Here is a 13,935-nt window from a genome sequence, read left to right on the forward strand (position 1 = left end):
AAAATATCTGATAAGCATGTCAGCTAAGACGCATCTCTTATTTCTTGACAAGCTAAAGTTTCCCTAATGGTCATTATCTCATTTCTCGTTATCCTCCATCTGGTTGGCTTATCTTATACAGTTATGACTTAACAATTTCACCTACTATGGTGTTAGCCTTGTAAGCAGAGAGACTTTGATAGGATTCACAACTGCAATGAAAGATTGTGAGTGCGTGAGTTCATCAGTTTTATGTGGCGAAGACACTTTCAAAGGCTGGGAAAGCCACGATGCTCTTCACTTAAAAAGGGACATAAAGGTTTATAGGGACACAATAACAATGCTCATTATCAAGTCCATATGTGTATTCTTGGATTCTAGCAAAGTAGTTCTGCATGAGTCATATTAAATAAAAAATAAATAAATACATAAAAAAGATCTGTAACTGTTTAAAACAAGAACTAAAGCTAGCAACTTTAAAATTAGCAACTCACAATAGGTGGTATAGCAGCTGCTCTCTGTTTCAGCTGTTTCAGATCCATGGGCTTCTGTAGTGGGGATGATATGACCCCATCATGAGTGTAGTTCAGTAGGCTTGGCCGTGGAGACATCATTCTACACAGACGGACAGAAATAAGTTAGTGGGAGTAAAGAAGAGGTTGAAAAGAAGAGCATACAAAATCACTTGTTTAGTTTTTCCACCCACTAATGTAGTAGGATGTGTGCTGACATAGCCTGAGACCATGGGAAAAAAGTAAAGATTCATATTGATGTATTACACATCTGTCAAAAAACACAACAGACTCTGAATTACAGTTAAACACACAAATCTATGCACAGAACCACGCATGCACGCCCCCCCTTTTGTTTGCCTTGGCAGAGGGCAGCATTTCCCTGAGCTCTGCCAGTACATGCAGTCTGCTGTCATGGAAAAAACTGAACAAGTACCGTGCAAACACGACTAATCAGTTCTCCTACGCACTCTGACACCAATTTCTAGCGGCCTCATTCACAGACACATACGACATGTTTTATTAATATTATTATTTAAAAAAAAATATATATATATACATATACACACACACACACACACACACACACACACATACATACATATACATACATATACATATACACACACACACACATATATATACACACACACATATATATATACATATACATATACACACACACACATATATATATACATATACATATACATATATATACATACACACACACACATATTTTCATACTGATGTGCAAATAAAATCCTTGGCTAATAGAAAAGTGCAACCTGTGGTACATGAACACACAAACACAGCTTGCCAAATATGGCTTCAATGCTGTACAGTGTAGCTAGGCAACTACTACCACTTCAAAGCCCTCACTGCTTTGTGTTCTTATGTCTGCTGTGTCAGAACAGAGATGTAAGATACCCAAGAAAACTCAAAAACCAGAAGATTTTTTACAACAAAGCTCTCAAACTGGTATAACGATGTAAACAGGGGAAATAAAGCAGGGAAGGGATACACTGATCAGCACTCAATCTGCCTAATACTGTGTAGGTCCCTATTATGCCAGAACAGCTCTGAGGCCTTTGGAGCTTGAACATGGCATCATTGTATCTTATGACTGCATGGCATTGGTGATATTGGAGTGTTTGGGTGCTGCTGTGGTATTAGGCCACTGTGCCTCATACTTTTATATGCAACAGATGTTTGATAGCATCATTGTCTGTAGAGTTTGGAAACAGGCTCACTGTCCAGAGGTATTTCTTATATTCTCGAGATGGTTTTCTGATATGTTTTTTGCTTTCTGTTGGAGGACATTAAGGTACAGCCATTTTTGTTGATCTGCAACAGTGTTAGGTGGGTGGTAAATAGCAGTAAAAGTAATAACCACATAAATACCAGGGAAAAGATGTCCCTGTAAAATTCAGGGTTATGGCTATAAGCCTGGTCCTCTGATTAGTGCTGATGGTTCTCACTATGGGCCTCCTGCATGACCTCATCAGAACCTCAAATGTCCCTATTCTTGAGAACAGCTGCAGCCTGAGGGGCTGGTACTTTGGGAATCCTGAAAATGCAATGCTGGGGGAGACGCTGCCTGTGCTGCAACCAAGAGGCCTTGGCAGATGACAGAGGTGTCAAGGAAATCCTTTTTCCTTTGTCATTAGGGTGGGGAGCCCAAGCCAGCATGCCCGCCCCACAAGAACCATTAGCCCCATGGCTTTCCCAGTAGCCTATATTCCCACTTTCTGGAACTGGAGGACATTGTCGGATGTAACAAATATTTCTTCCCACATAGTGGTATCTGGTTTAGCTATCTTACCCTCTTCTGAAGGGATGTTGATCTTAGCAGCTGTGTGCTTGCACATGTCCTGTATGTTGCGCTATAAGGTAGACAGCGATGGAGGTTTAGTTGGTAGTGAGGGAGTTGGAAATTATAGTTAGAAGACAGGAGTTCTGAATCAGCTGACTCATCTCCATCATTGTTAGCGTCGCTTCCCAGGATAGCTCTAATAGAGAAAAGCCCTCACATCGTCAGTCTGCCACCAGTGATGGGAAAGAATTAGCTACTGGCTAGTGTGTGCTTCTGCATAAAAGTCCTTAGGTATTAGCACTTTTCCCTGTGGCAAAGCTGCCTCACACACCAAAGGGACACTGCCCTGCAGGTTAGCCTGGTGAGCGAGCCTGCAGTGGCACAATTTGTGTCATAAAGGAATACAATGGATACAGATTTGGGGGGAGGTCAAGGCAGCCTCAGCAGTCTACACATGCCACACAAACTGGGTGTGTATCTCTTGTTGCTGCAGAGAGACAGATTTCCAACTTCACTCAGGTTGTTAGCCATAGACATGCTGGTGGGCCTGACAATCGGCTAAACAGCCACCAAACTAATGTGCAGGGAAGAATACTGCTGTTCTTTGGGTAGCGCAGACTAAAAAGTAGTGCTACTTATTTTATACAGTATTGCTACCTAATAGGGTACGGCTAGAGCCGTTAGCTTAGTACCCAAAGAACAGCTGCCAACAGGCTTCCGTGAGAAGAGAGAAGAGGTTTTTGAATGACATCTCACGCTATGTCACACCCCATTATGTGGGTGTCACTGAGAAAGCCTATAGCAGGTGGCGTAATAGTATTTCAGCTTCTGATGAGGTCAGGGAGGAAGCATTACCCCATAGTCATGAAACAAATGCGATGAAAGAGAATACTGCATTGTAGAGAGAGCATCCATCATATTCACTTCACGGGTCACAGTTTTAATGTTGTGCCTGTATAAAATTGTTGCTTTAATTTAAACAAATGGGAAATTACCATTTACCATTATCCACTATATCCATTGCTACGAACCCTCACCTGTTCTTATCTGTGTTGTCCGTCTCCTCCACCTCATCAGCACTGCAAGTGGCACTAGAGTCACTGTCTCCATGGGAGCAAGTTTTGGCCACATGGTCCTTCTTGGAGTTCTTGTTGGAGCTCTTGACTTCCTCCGTGCCTGCAGTGGGAGGTTTTGTATCTGTGGCATCACTGGGCGGTGTTGGCTGCAGCTGGTCTCTGTTGGGCTCCCCTGTTTCAGTCTTAATCTCCTGTTTAATGGAATCTGCATCTTCCTTGACTGGAGGTTTCTCATCCCCTGCCTGACTTGTGTCTGCGAGGTCCTCCTTCTTGTCGCCAGTGTTTGAGCTGCCCTTTGCCTTGCTTGAGGCTTCCTCCTTAGCCTTGCTGTCCTCAGACGAGTGCGGCGAGGGCAGGCTCTCCGTGTCAGAGCTGTTATTGGCTCCACCTGGCAGGGACACAGGGTTCGAAAGGAAACAAATTAGAGGTTTGTACTACAAATGTTTTATCTCCTTCACCTTTTTTCTTCCATTTTTCCTCTTATCTCTTTCTGCTAAAGAAGATTTTTCGCAGTGCCAGTCTTCTGCCTAATCAGGTTTCACTGTACAATAAGGGGAAAACAAAACCAATTGGAATGATGGATGAAAGCCCCCAGGACTTCAGTGCTCTATTGAGGAAGTACAGTCTACGCAGTACACTTCTGTCAACAAACTACAGCAACGTTTCATGATCATTTTCCCATTTGTAAACCATGATTCTTTAAGCCAACGTGAGCTGCTCAAACACTTTTTTCTGTCATATGAAACGATGCCACTTTATAAAGTTTGTGTAGAATAAAATGCAATTTAAAAAAACAACTCTGGCATAAATTCTACATTTACAACCATTAATAACTAAACTGTAAGAGAGTTATTAAGTCTATGTATGCAATCTAGTTTGTAGTTCGGCTGTAGTTGTCCTGAACATTCAATGCAATACAAACAACTTTGTAGACAAAATAGAAGGCTTAAAATCAAGGCATAAGGATTGATATACCTTCTCCATCCTCGGGGGCTTCTTCTTCATTGCAGCTGGCTCCTGAACCCTCCATCTCCTCCTCCTCTGCTGGATATGGGGCATTAGTTTCCTCATTCTGTGAGGCTTTGCCTCTACGACGGGCCTTTCGTTCCTTCTCCTGGGTGAAAATAAGCCCAAAAAAAAAAAAAAAAAACTCAACAGAAGCAATCTTACAGTATAACATTACACAAAGTATAAAATTCATTTTATTTTTTTTAAAGGCTTGCGGATGTCATTTTGATTACCGATTTCATTTTATGCTGCTGCAGAATTTCATCCAGTTTCTGCCTCTTCTTGTAGTTGAAGTAGAAGTTCTTGCACTGTGACACGGTCTTTGATCCCACCATCTTGGCGATGGCGGACCAATTCCTACCATACTGGAGAAGGCCTAGAATTAACAGATGGACAGGCAGAGGGATTAGGATAGACATACAGAGACAGACGTGTGGATGTGGCCCTTGATGATCTGCTATTCTCTCTGCAGCTGTAAAAGATGTAAGCTGTGCAAAGTGCACTGCTTGTGACGATTGTAAATTTAATGGTTATTTTGGCTTATATACTATCAACGCCATCTCTAATCTCTTCAAGTGTACAGCGTTGCCATTGTAAATCAATAGCCAGGAACATCAGTCTCTATACAGCTGTCTAAACTGCGGCACAGCCTGGGAGTTTTACCCACAGTGTAACATAGACACTGTTCCACTCTGCCAGGAGCACCATGGCTTATTAACATAGATTTCCAAAGTACAGACAGAGAGTGAAAGAAAGAGAGAGACTGATAAAGCAAAAAGGAGAGGGACGTGCTAGTGGTAGGTAAACCGCCAGTCAAACCAATGACATCACTAACTCACTCCACTGGGGTCACTGTGTGTCATATTCTAACTGACTTTGATGTGACCCACTTCCAAGAAACCCAAGTCCTTTACTCAGTCAAGCACATGATTGGGCCTTACACAAGAGTCTACAGGCACCCGCTGGGCCAGGGCTGTGATAGATCAACCTGTCATGAAACACACAAGAATGTAGGGACGCACACATAAAGTGTGTATATGTGCTATAGTAAGATATGCAGAGAGCATTCAGTGCATAAAGACAAGTAAATGAGAAATACAGATAGCATAGAATCTGCTCCAGCGCCCCCCTCCCAGAGTCTGCTGTTAGCTAAAAGGCAGCTCATTAACAGTGTGTTGTAAGAGGCTTAGCTTACACCACCCACTTGTTTCCTGTGCCAGCCTGACAGGTCCTGGCAACAGGACAGCTCTCAAAAGGTTGCTGGGGGCTGGTGGGTGGGAGGGGTGTTATTAACAGGCACAGAGCCAACACGTCTTGGGATAACCTTGGCCATGGGTTCAGAGGTCTCTGCATCTCATCGCTTAATGGAGGTAGTAGGACGACACGCAGAGCTGCGAGCCAAAGGAGAGGAAAGGACAGCTGTTTACAGCCCCATCAGTTCAGCTCTCATAATAATCTGAAAGCCTGAATCTGATACCAACACTGGATTGAGTAGTTAGTGATAAGACTATTACTAAGTAATATCTGCAATAAAAACTGATCTATTAGTTGTTTACAAGTCTCATTTCCTGGAAATGTTTCATAAGACTTTGTGTACAGAGATACTTATAACACTGATATTACGACACATAAAATGCCACCTAAATATGAAAAAGTTTTTTTTAAAACTGCACAGTCGTGTTTCACTCGCACAATAGTTGCAATTGTATTAACATTAGCACCTACATAAGTGCTGTGTCACACATACAGTGTGTAAATGTAATTTTAAAAAAAAAATCTCTAGCTAAAAGGGCTAGCAAAGCTATGAATCATGCAGAAAAAGTGGAAAGACCTATAATATTCACTGTTCGGCTGAGAATTTATTAATACTATTATAAAAAGAGCTGCCATAACAAGCTTGGGTGATCTTCATGTCTGAGCTTCTGGAGTCTAAAAGTGGCAGCGCACCTTGAAACTGTTAAAGTGGAAGAGGTTTTTCAGCTGAAATATTCATTGCTGCCACCAAAGGTATTGCTAGAAAAGCTTCTCCCAGGAAGAAAAGACTGGTTGGCCTGACTCGCTCCATGAGGACTGAGACACGTGACTGCTGATACCTAATAACCTTTTAAAGTCTGTGGGTGGGAGGGGGTGGACTGCCCTACAAGTCATACACCCTCGAAACTGATAAGAGTACACACAAAAATATATGCCTTCACACCAACCATGAAACAACGGTGGCATAAGAATAAGCACATTTATAGAAGTTAGATTAACTCTTCGCAGCATGCAGTGAAGCTGAAGTGCTAAAGAGTTCAATTTATTTACTGAAGGTCAAAGGTCACTTTGTGATGACCTCTAGCTATATCCAGTTTGATCCGCCACACGCAAGCACACAAACCACACAAAGCACAATCCCAATAAGTTATAGTTGGCTCAGGGCCTCAGTTGCTCAGAGCAACACACATGTAGCATACATCCAATCAGCTGTAAGAATACTGAAACAGGTGGTAGCCTCACACCCAATCAGGACATCGTATTTTCTTTAGCTCCTCCCAGATAAAGTCCAATCAACACCTGGTGCGGCCAGAAAGTGGTTATTCCTGTCTGTCACATGCCTGTCGCTCTGGTCGTCGTCTCGTGCCCCTGCTCTGGATAACGCTATCAGACGGTCTGATCTCTCGAGGGCCAGCAGGGAAGCTGTTCAGGGCTGGGCCTTCCGGATCCAGAGCAGAGGAGATGAAAACAGCTCAGTCTCAGTGTTCTTCTTGCCAGCTGGCTCGATACATGAGCCGGTGTCAGGTTGACATACTCTAAACCAGCACATGCTCCTGGCCTCTCCCCTCCTTTTCCCTCTCCCTCTGTCCTCCCTGTGCTTCGGTGAGTGCTGCTCTGTTCTTCTCAGTCGCTCCTCTCCCCAATGGCGGTCGCCTGGGAAGACTTCCACAGGAAAGTGGGACTGTGGGGCGGTTCTATGTGCTCAGCCTCTCTCTCCTCATCTGATCTCTCCTCTATCTCTCTTTTTTTCCCTCCCTCCCTCTTTCCGTCGGTCTGTCCCTCCCCCTACCTCACTCTGCCAGCAGGCACCGCGGCATGCACATACACACACATGCACACACAACCGCATGAGTGAGTACAAACTCTCTCTCTCTCTCTCGTTAATACTCTAGCACACAGACACAAACATACACTCGGGCAGTCCAAGAGTAAACAGAGAGAGGGGGGTGGGGGTGGGGGGGGGGGGGGGGGGGGTGGAGAGAGAGAGAGAGAGAGAGAGAGAGAGAGAGAGAGAGAGAGAGAAGCCTGGTGAAAGCGAGGAAACACAGAAAGCAGAGCCACTGAGCCAGAGAGACAATGGAGAAAGGGAAAGGATATAGAAGTGGAGAGTAAGCACAGAGAGAAGAGTGGGGGCAGCAGGGGTGAGAGAGGGAGTTGATGTTGATACCATGAGAAAGCATAAAGGCTTTCACATTTTTCCTGACTGACCTGCTTTTCATCTTGAATGTGACCTCTCTAGTTTATAACAACACACAGTGAGAGGAGAGAGAAAGTGAGTGGGGGAAAGAGGCGCTTGCCAAATCTTCCACAGCTCTTGCCAATCTGGGCTGTTGCCATCTTCCCAACCGAGAGACAGAACGAGAGAGAGTTGGAGCAACGGCGGAGGAGAAAGGGAGAAAAGATAATATGGCATTCTCTACCTGCTGCTCCTTTAAATGGGTTCTTCCAGCATGCAGAGCTGGGCCTATTATCCAGCTGCCTGGCTGCCCGCACCCAAGCGAAGCCTGGCAGATTAGCACACTTACATAAATGCTGGCCAAGACTGGTACGCACTCCAGCACACACAGGCATAGCCTTTGCTACACATTACTTGCATGTGCCCACATTCACGTAGGCGTAGGGTGGTGGGTTTAAGACAGAGTTACAAAGCCTGCTCATCTCTTGTTTGAGGTGCCAATCTTTGACTGGGGAAGACAAGGGCGATCCATCTCCAAGTGTGGCCATGCCATCCTCGAAGGCACTGCTGGCTGGCACTGCCACGCAGGAATGGTGAGGCCCAGCCAGACACTATAAATGCCATTATTCAGATCTGGTTAGCTCAAAGGGATAAACACATTAGCATCGGGACACCTAAACCTCTTTAAAACATATACATGTCAAGCACCTGCTGCGGAAAAGCACCTTGACAAGCTTATTCAAAACTAAAGCGCAACTGAGGAAATGGGAGGACGGAGGTTGTGATCTTGGAATGTCTGAATTCTTGGAAAGGGAATCCCTTTTGACAGGTGTGGGGGTTGTTGCTAGAACTGATGATAAAACGACCTCCTCCTCCTCAGCCCTTGGTACTGTAGCTGGGGTTCTGTGGTTACATAAGCCCTTCACAGAAGCACCGCTCCCACAGAGCTGCCAGGCTAATCCTCTTGGATGGAGTGCCCCACTAATCCTACAGCAGGAGAATGGAACTGAAGACATTAACCAGGATTACTACACAGGACCGTGTTCGAGCCAGGCTAGTGCCAGTTATCACAAAATAACCTCTTAACACACAAACCTGCACAAACACCCAAGTAGCAATTTGCAGGAGACGGGACACAAAGCACAAAGCAGGTGCAGACTAAATGGGATTTTAATATCACACTGGAGCTTCTGATAGTTGTTTGCAAGGCACCTCATCTGCTGTTCAAAACATTCAAAAACAGGCCTGCCAGTCGCACAAAGCACAATGACACATCACCTATAAATTACCACAAAGCAGCCGCCTTGTGAAACCCAGTGAATCATGTGCAGAAGACCTAGCACTACAAAGAGGTAGTTGATCAACTTTGCCCACTATTTTAGAAGTTATCGAAAAAGGATACATTTATTGTGAAGAGTAAAGAAAGATCTTTATATGCAATGTCACTGCCAACACACACACACTCACCTTTTCTTGCAATATGTAAACGTGTCTTTAAAGCATAGTAAACATTACTGCAGGTAAAGGGCTCATTGAATCAGCAAATGAGGGTAATGTACTGCATATTAAAAAAACGAAACCAAAAAAAAAAAAAAAAAAAACAACTTTAAAAGCATACTCAGAGAGTGCAGGTGCAAGGAAAACTGACAGAATGTCAGTGACCTTTATGAATCAGCCAGTAATCTTCAGTGAGAGACAATAAACAGCCGCATTCGTTAATGACTGCCGTATTCGCAGGGGTTGGTTGATAAGGGGCAGACTTTACAGCCTCCTTGATAAAATACAGGCTTGCCTTGACCCAGAGACACAGGGAAACGGCTCCAAAAAGCAGCAGACTCCGTTCAGGCAGACTGACATACACATGCATAGACATAACCTAGCAGCACGTGGTGGTTGCTACCACACCAACAGGAAGTCACAGCCACATCACTTGTCTATGCTTTCGAACAGTGCTTGAAGCTGATAAGTATTCTTTGCGTTGACGAGTTTATTATAATACATAAAACATGCAATAAAGCTACTTCACATGAGAAAAGAAAGGTGTCTTACCTTTTTTGGCAGTTTCCATCTCTTCTTCAGTCCAGCGAGAGCTCTCATTCATTTCAAGATTGGCTGTTAAAATTTTTTTTTTTAAAAGACAAAAAAAAAAAAAAAAAAAGACAAAAAAGGAGAACCACCAAGTTAGAGAAGGCGGGAGGAGGTGGAGGGGGGAGTGGGGAGTTGTCACTATGTCTGTTAGGGAGTGACTGACGAGAAGAAAGACAGAGAGAAATTAAAGAAGAAAAAAAGAATAAGAGGGGGAGGGAGGCTTGAGTTGCTTGCTAGTGAAGCACTGCAGCATGGGTCGCTAGGGACTGTTTGTTTTAGATGGTGGAAGCAGGAAATCCAAGGAGAGAAGTCAGTTAATGATTATAGACATAACAACTGGCTTCTTTCGCTGCACAGGCCATAAGCCAGGCTGTCCCTGGCCTTCCATGACAGGACAGCGCAGCAGGAGTCTGTGCTCACGTGTCCTCTATATGGACCTGTGAAGGGCACATTGGGCCAGCTAGCACTTCTGCTAGCAAGGGAGCGAACAGTGGCAGGGGTGTGGCCGCTGACTGAGAGCCCCTACAGCCCGAGTCACCAGGGGATTCTTTGTGACTACACCTGCAGCATGTATGCACAAATGCTGAAACATCAAAAATGCCATCCTAGCCTGAAGCTAGTTTGTCTGTGTGTGCACAGCTTACACACCATCTGTTAGAACATGAAACAGAGCTAAGCAGGGGGACAGTGCTGACACACAGTCCTTTATTAATAGTTCATCTTTTGCCAATAGGATTTTGTGTGCGTACCTAATGCTGCCACATTTTACACCCATTACGATTTCTTTTTTTTATGGTGTTTGAGTGACAGTCAGGCAAAAGTAATGAGTTTAAGACTGAATAAGACAACACGAATAACAGACAAAGGATCAACAGTGCACTCTTGTGGTACGGGACCAAAGACCACAACTAGATCAAAGGTGACCAAACTCAGTGCTGAGTGATGATGGCAAATATTTATCTGTAAAGATTCTCTCTTGTTCAATTGCTGTTAACAAATGCACACAATTTATTCCTGCATGCCATCTTAATCTTTTACATCCAGTTAAAAATTATAGGGTTAATTTAGAATGATTTTGTAATAAAGTATGTCTTTACATCTGTATATAAGTCCAATAGCAATTTTATCATGCTGTTTACCTACATTGTTTTCTAAGGCTACAGAGTTCAGCGTGGCTTAAGTCATATGATAATTTGTTTTTTTTTTAACACTGAAAGAAGAGAGAGGAGAAATCTGCACCAATTTGCTGCAATGCAAGAGATACTGACCGAGCTCATTGTTGAGTGGCGGTGCTGAGGTCTCCTCTGCTTCGCTGGTCATAGAGCGGGTTATACGGCCCTTGCGGCGTCCCTGGCTATTGGCTGTTCGTCGACCCTTGATAGCCACGGGAGGCTCTTTGTCCTCTGCATCTTCTCCAGAGGTGTCGTCCCTGTATTTGGAAAATGTCAACAGAGTCAGCAAGAGAATGCACCGGGTTGCTGAATGGTCGGGTCTATTAAACGGGACATTAATTTCTGGGCAGCACTGTGAGGCACTGATAATAGTCTTTTAAAGAAAAAAACAAAACAAAACAAAGGTAGGGTGGGGGGTATGATTCAACAGCATAATGGCTTCAGTCTGAAACTGAAATCAAGTGTTTTATTGCAGAAGAACAGACTACAAGCATGATCTGTGGTGAGTTTTGTGCAGGCAAAGTTCATCACAAAATGATGACTCAAGATTTAAAAAAAATGGTTCCAAATATTCATCAGGGATATAAATTTTATTTAATATTTATTGGGACTATAATAATTTCTGAAAAAAAAAAAAAATGCAAATGATAGGATGCAAATATTGAACAAACAGGAGCTGTGACACATTTCAATACTACAACGCTAAAAAACAGCAGGACCAAGAAAAAGCATCTCACTGAAGTAACACTGGGAAATTGTGGTACATTATTCAATATGTGGACAGAGAAGCAGGTAAATGAAACTAATGGACTGTTTTCTGATATGCAAAAATAATGACCTTATATGCCTGATGCAATTACTTGCGTGGGTATACTGTCCCAATCCTGGACACGGACATGTTTGTCCAAATGAGGATGGGCTAGGGCTGTTCGATATAACGATACATATCGGATGACGATATAAAAACGTCTATCGTTTCATTTTACGCTATCGTTTGTTTCGTGGGTCGCAAAATAAACTGTTTACAACAATATTTTTTCATCGTTTTGATGGTCACTGCAGTGGCTATATTCATTTCTTAAAGTTCTCTCTTTCTCTTATATTTTATATAACCACACTACGGACGGACAAGCGCCTGTTTTTATGCGTTGTCGTTAGCAACAACGACGGTAACACCATCGCGTGTCCACTTGTTTATGTTCCACATAAACCTTTCACAATAAAGCCAAAGATCCTGTTGAGAATCACGTGAAAGAGCAGATTATTTCCGGATGAGAAATAAAAGAGTCGCCAGGTGCTAAAAAAATAAACCTTAGACTCAAACGTTAGAACAGGCTTTGCCCCGCACCACGCTGTGTAATAAATACTCAAAGTAAATAACAAAGAAAATGGCGGCCATTACAACTTATGTCTAAAAATGTATAGTTTCACGCATCTGTTAGAACACTTGACTACAGTTACATGACGCGCAGCTGGAAACACTTCCCGCAAGTCGAGCTGCCCGAGATTCACAGAATTTACAGAAAATATTACATTTTTGTGATTTATGTCGTTATCGGACGATAGATGTCTTATATCGGGATATGAGATTTTGGTCATATCACACAGCCCTAGGATGGGCAAAAATACCTCAGAATGAAACAAACTTCAAATCAAAAATTTGAACGTGTATGCAGACGCTGCTTTTTCCATTCTTTTTATTTCCAGGATAATTTATTGAGTGTCTGCACAATGGCATGCCAGGAGACAGCCACTGAATTTGAACCTTCTGCTCCTCCATTCATCTTCCCCCAGCTCCATTAATCTTGCTGAGGGGAGCTGGTGGCACACTAAATATAGGCAAGCCAGCTGTGCCAGGGGTGACAGGCAGGCAGCGGGGTGTGCTGGGAGTCACGGAGTCCCCTGGCCTCGCCTCAGAGCAGGCGGGCACCCGGCAACGCTTCATCATCATCATCCTCCTGCAGTCTGACACATCTGCAAATATGACCTACCATTGCTTGAAACTGCTAGAGTGTACACTCTCAGCTGACAACATAATATAGTGCCTAAATACACACGCAGAGGGATGGATTTATCTAATAATTTTCAGGCAACAGAATGCAATGAAATTCCTACCGTTTCTGCCTCATTCAGTGGCACCGTGCCTAAAAACACCCCCTCCTTCAACACTGCACCCAGCTAGGTTAATTACACGGCTTATTTTCCTCACCAAAAACAACTCAGACTAACAAAATAAGCACAGTTTTAAAAATGAGACTTTGTGCTATTTGCAAAGGGATGAACGTAAACAGGAAAACAGCTGCTCTACTAGGGAGAGCAAATGGAAGCTCAAAATTGCTGTAGGTGGAAAGTCTGGCTGGAGGTGAGGGAGAAAGAGCTCAAGGGTTACAGAATGATTGCATTTCCAGATCAACTCCCAATAGCCAAAAATTACCCCAACTCCATTTCCTGCATCCTGACATGGAACAATTTGAAAAATTGCGACTTGGAGAAAAAGATCAAGTAAGAAAAATTACTCCAGCTGTATGGGTTCACCCACTCAACTCCATCTTTTCTTTGAGCTGTCAGTGTGCTCTCAAATTTAAAGCTCCCAGTGCTAAAAGCTTGCTTGGATAGTTTTGACTTCTTTTTTTTTTTTTTTTTTTTTTTTAAATTAATGGCAACTCACTTCATTCCATCTTCCTTGTCTTCAGTGTCATTTTTCTCTTCATCCCGCTCTGCCTCCTTCTCTTTCTCCTCCTTCTCCTTGTCTTCCTGGCTGTTCCGGTTCACTTGTTGTTGCTGCTGCTGCTGCTGCTGCTGACCGTGCTGTGAGGAAAAAACACAACAATGAGGTGCCGTATTACAAAGATAA

General features: G+C 43.5%; 1 protein-coding gene across 2 annotated transcripts in view; it reads right to left on the bottom strand.

The window, feature by feature from the left end:
- ncor2 (nuclear receptor corepressor 2) overlaps nt 1-13,935 on the bottom strand; it is a 94,001-nt gene that overhangs the window by 19,330 nt on the left and 60,736 nt on the right. For both annotated transcript variants that reach the window (XM_085367134.1, XM_085367133.1), the window contains exons 15-21: nt 13,750-13,889; nt 11,178-11,338; nt 9,871-9,933; nt 4,625-4,767; nt 4,359-4,497; nt 3,345-3,771; nt 474-594 (exon numbers count right to left, since the gene is read on the bottom strand). In XM_085367134.1, coding sequence (XP_085223260.1) covers nt 474-594; nt 3,345-3,771; nt 4,359-4,497; nt 4,625-4,767; nt 9,871-9,933; nt 11,178-11,338; nt 13,750-13,889 — 1,194 coding nt within the window. The remainder of the gene's footprint in view (nt 1-473; nt 595-3,344; nt 3,772-4,358; nt 4,498-4,624; nt 4,768-9,870; nt 9,934-11,177; nt 11,339-13,749; nt 13,890-13,935) is intronic.

Source organism: Diplotaxodon limnothrissa, linkage group LG12, assembly GCF_057381915.1.
Source record: "Diplotaxodon limnothrissa isolate DT_005_m linkage group LG12, D_limnothrissa_male_GT1.1, whole genome shotgun sequence".
Lineage (NCBI taxonomy): Eukaryota > Metazoa > Chordata > Actinopteri > Cichliformes > Cichlidae > Diplotaxodon > Diplotaxodon limnothrissa.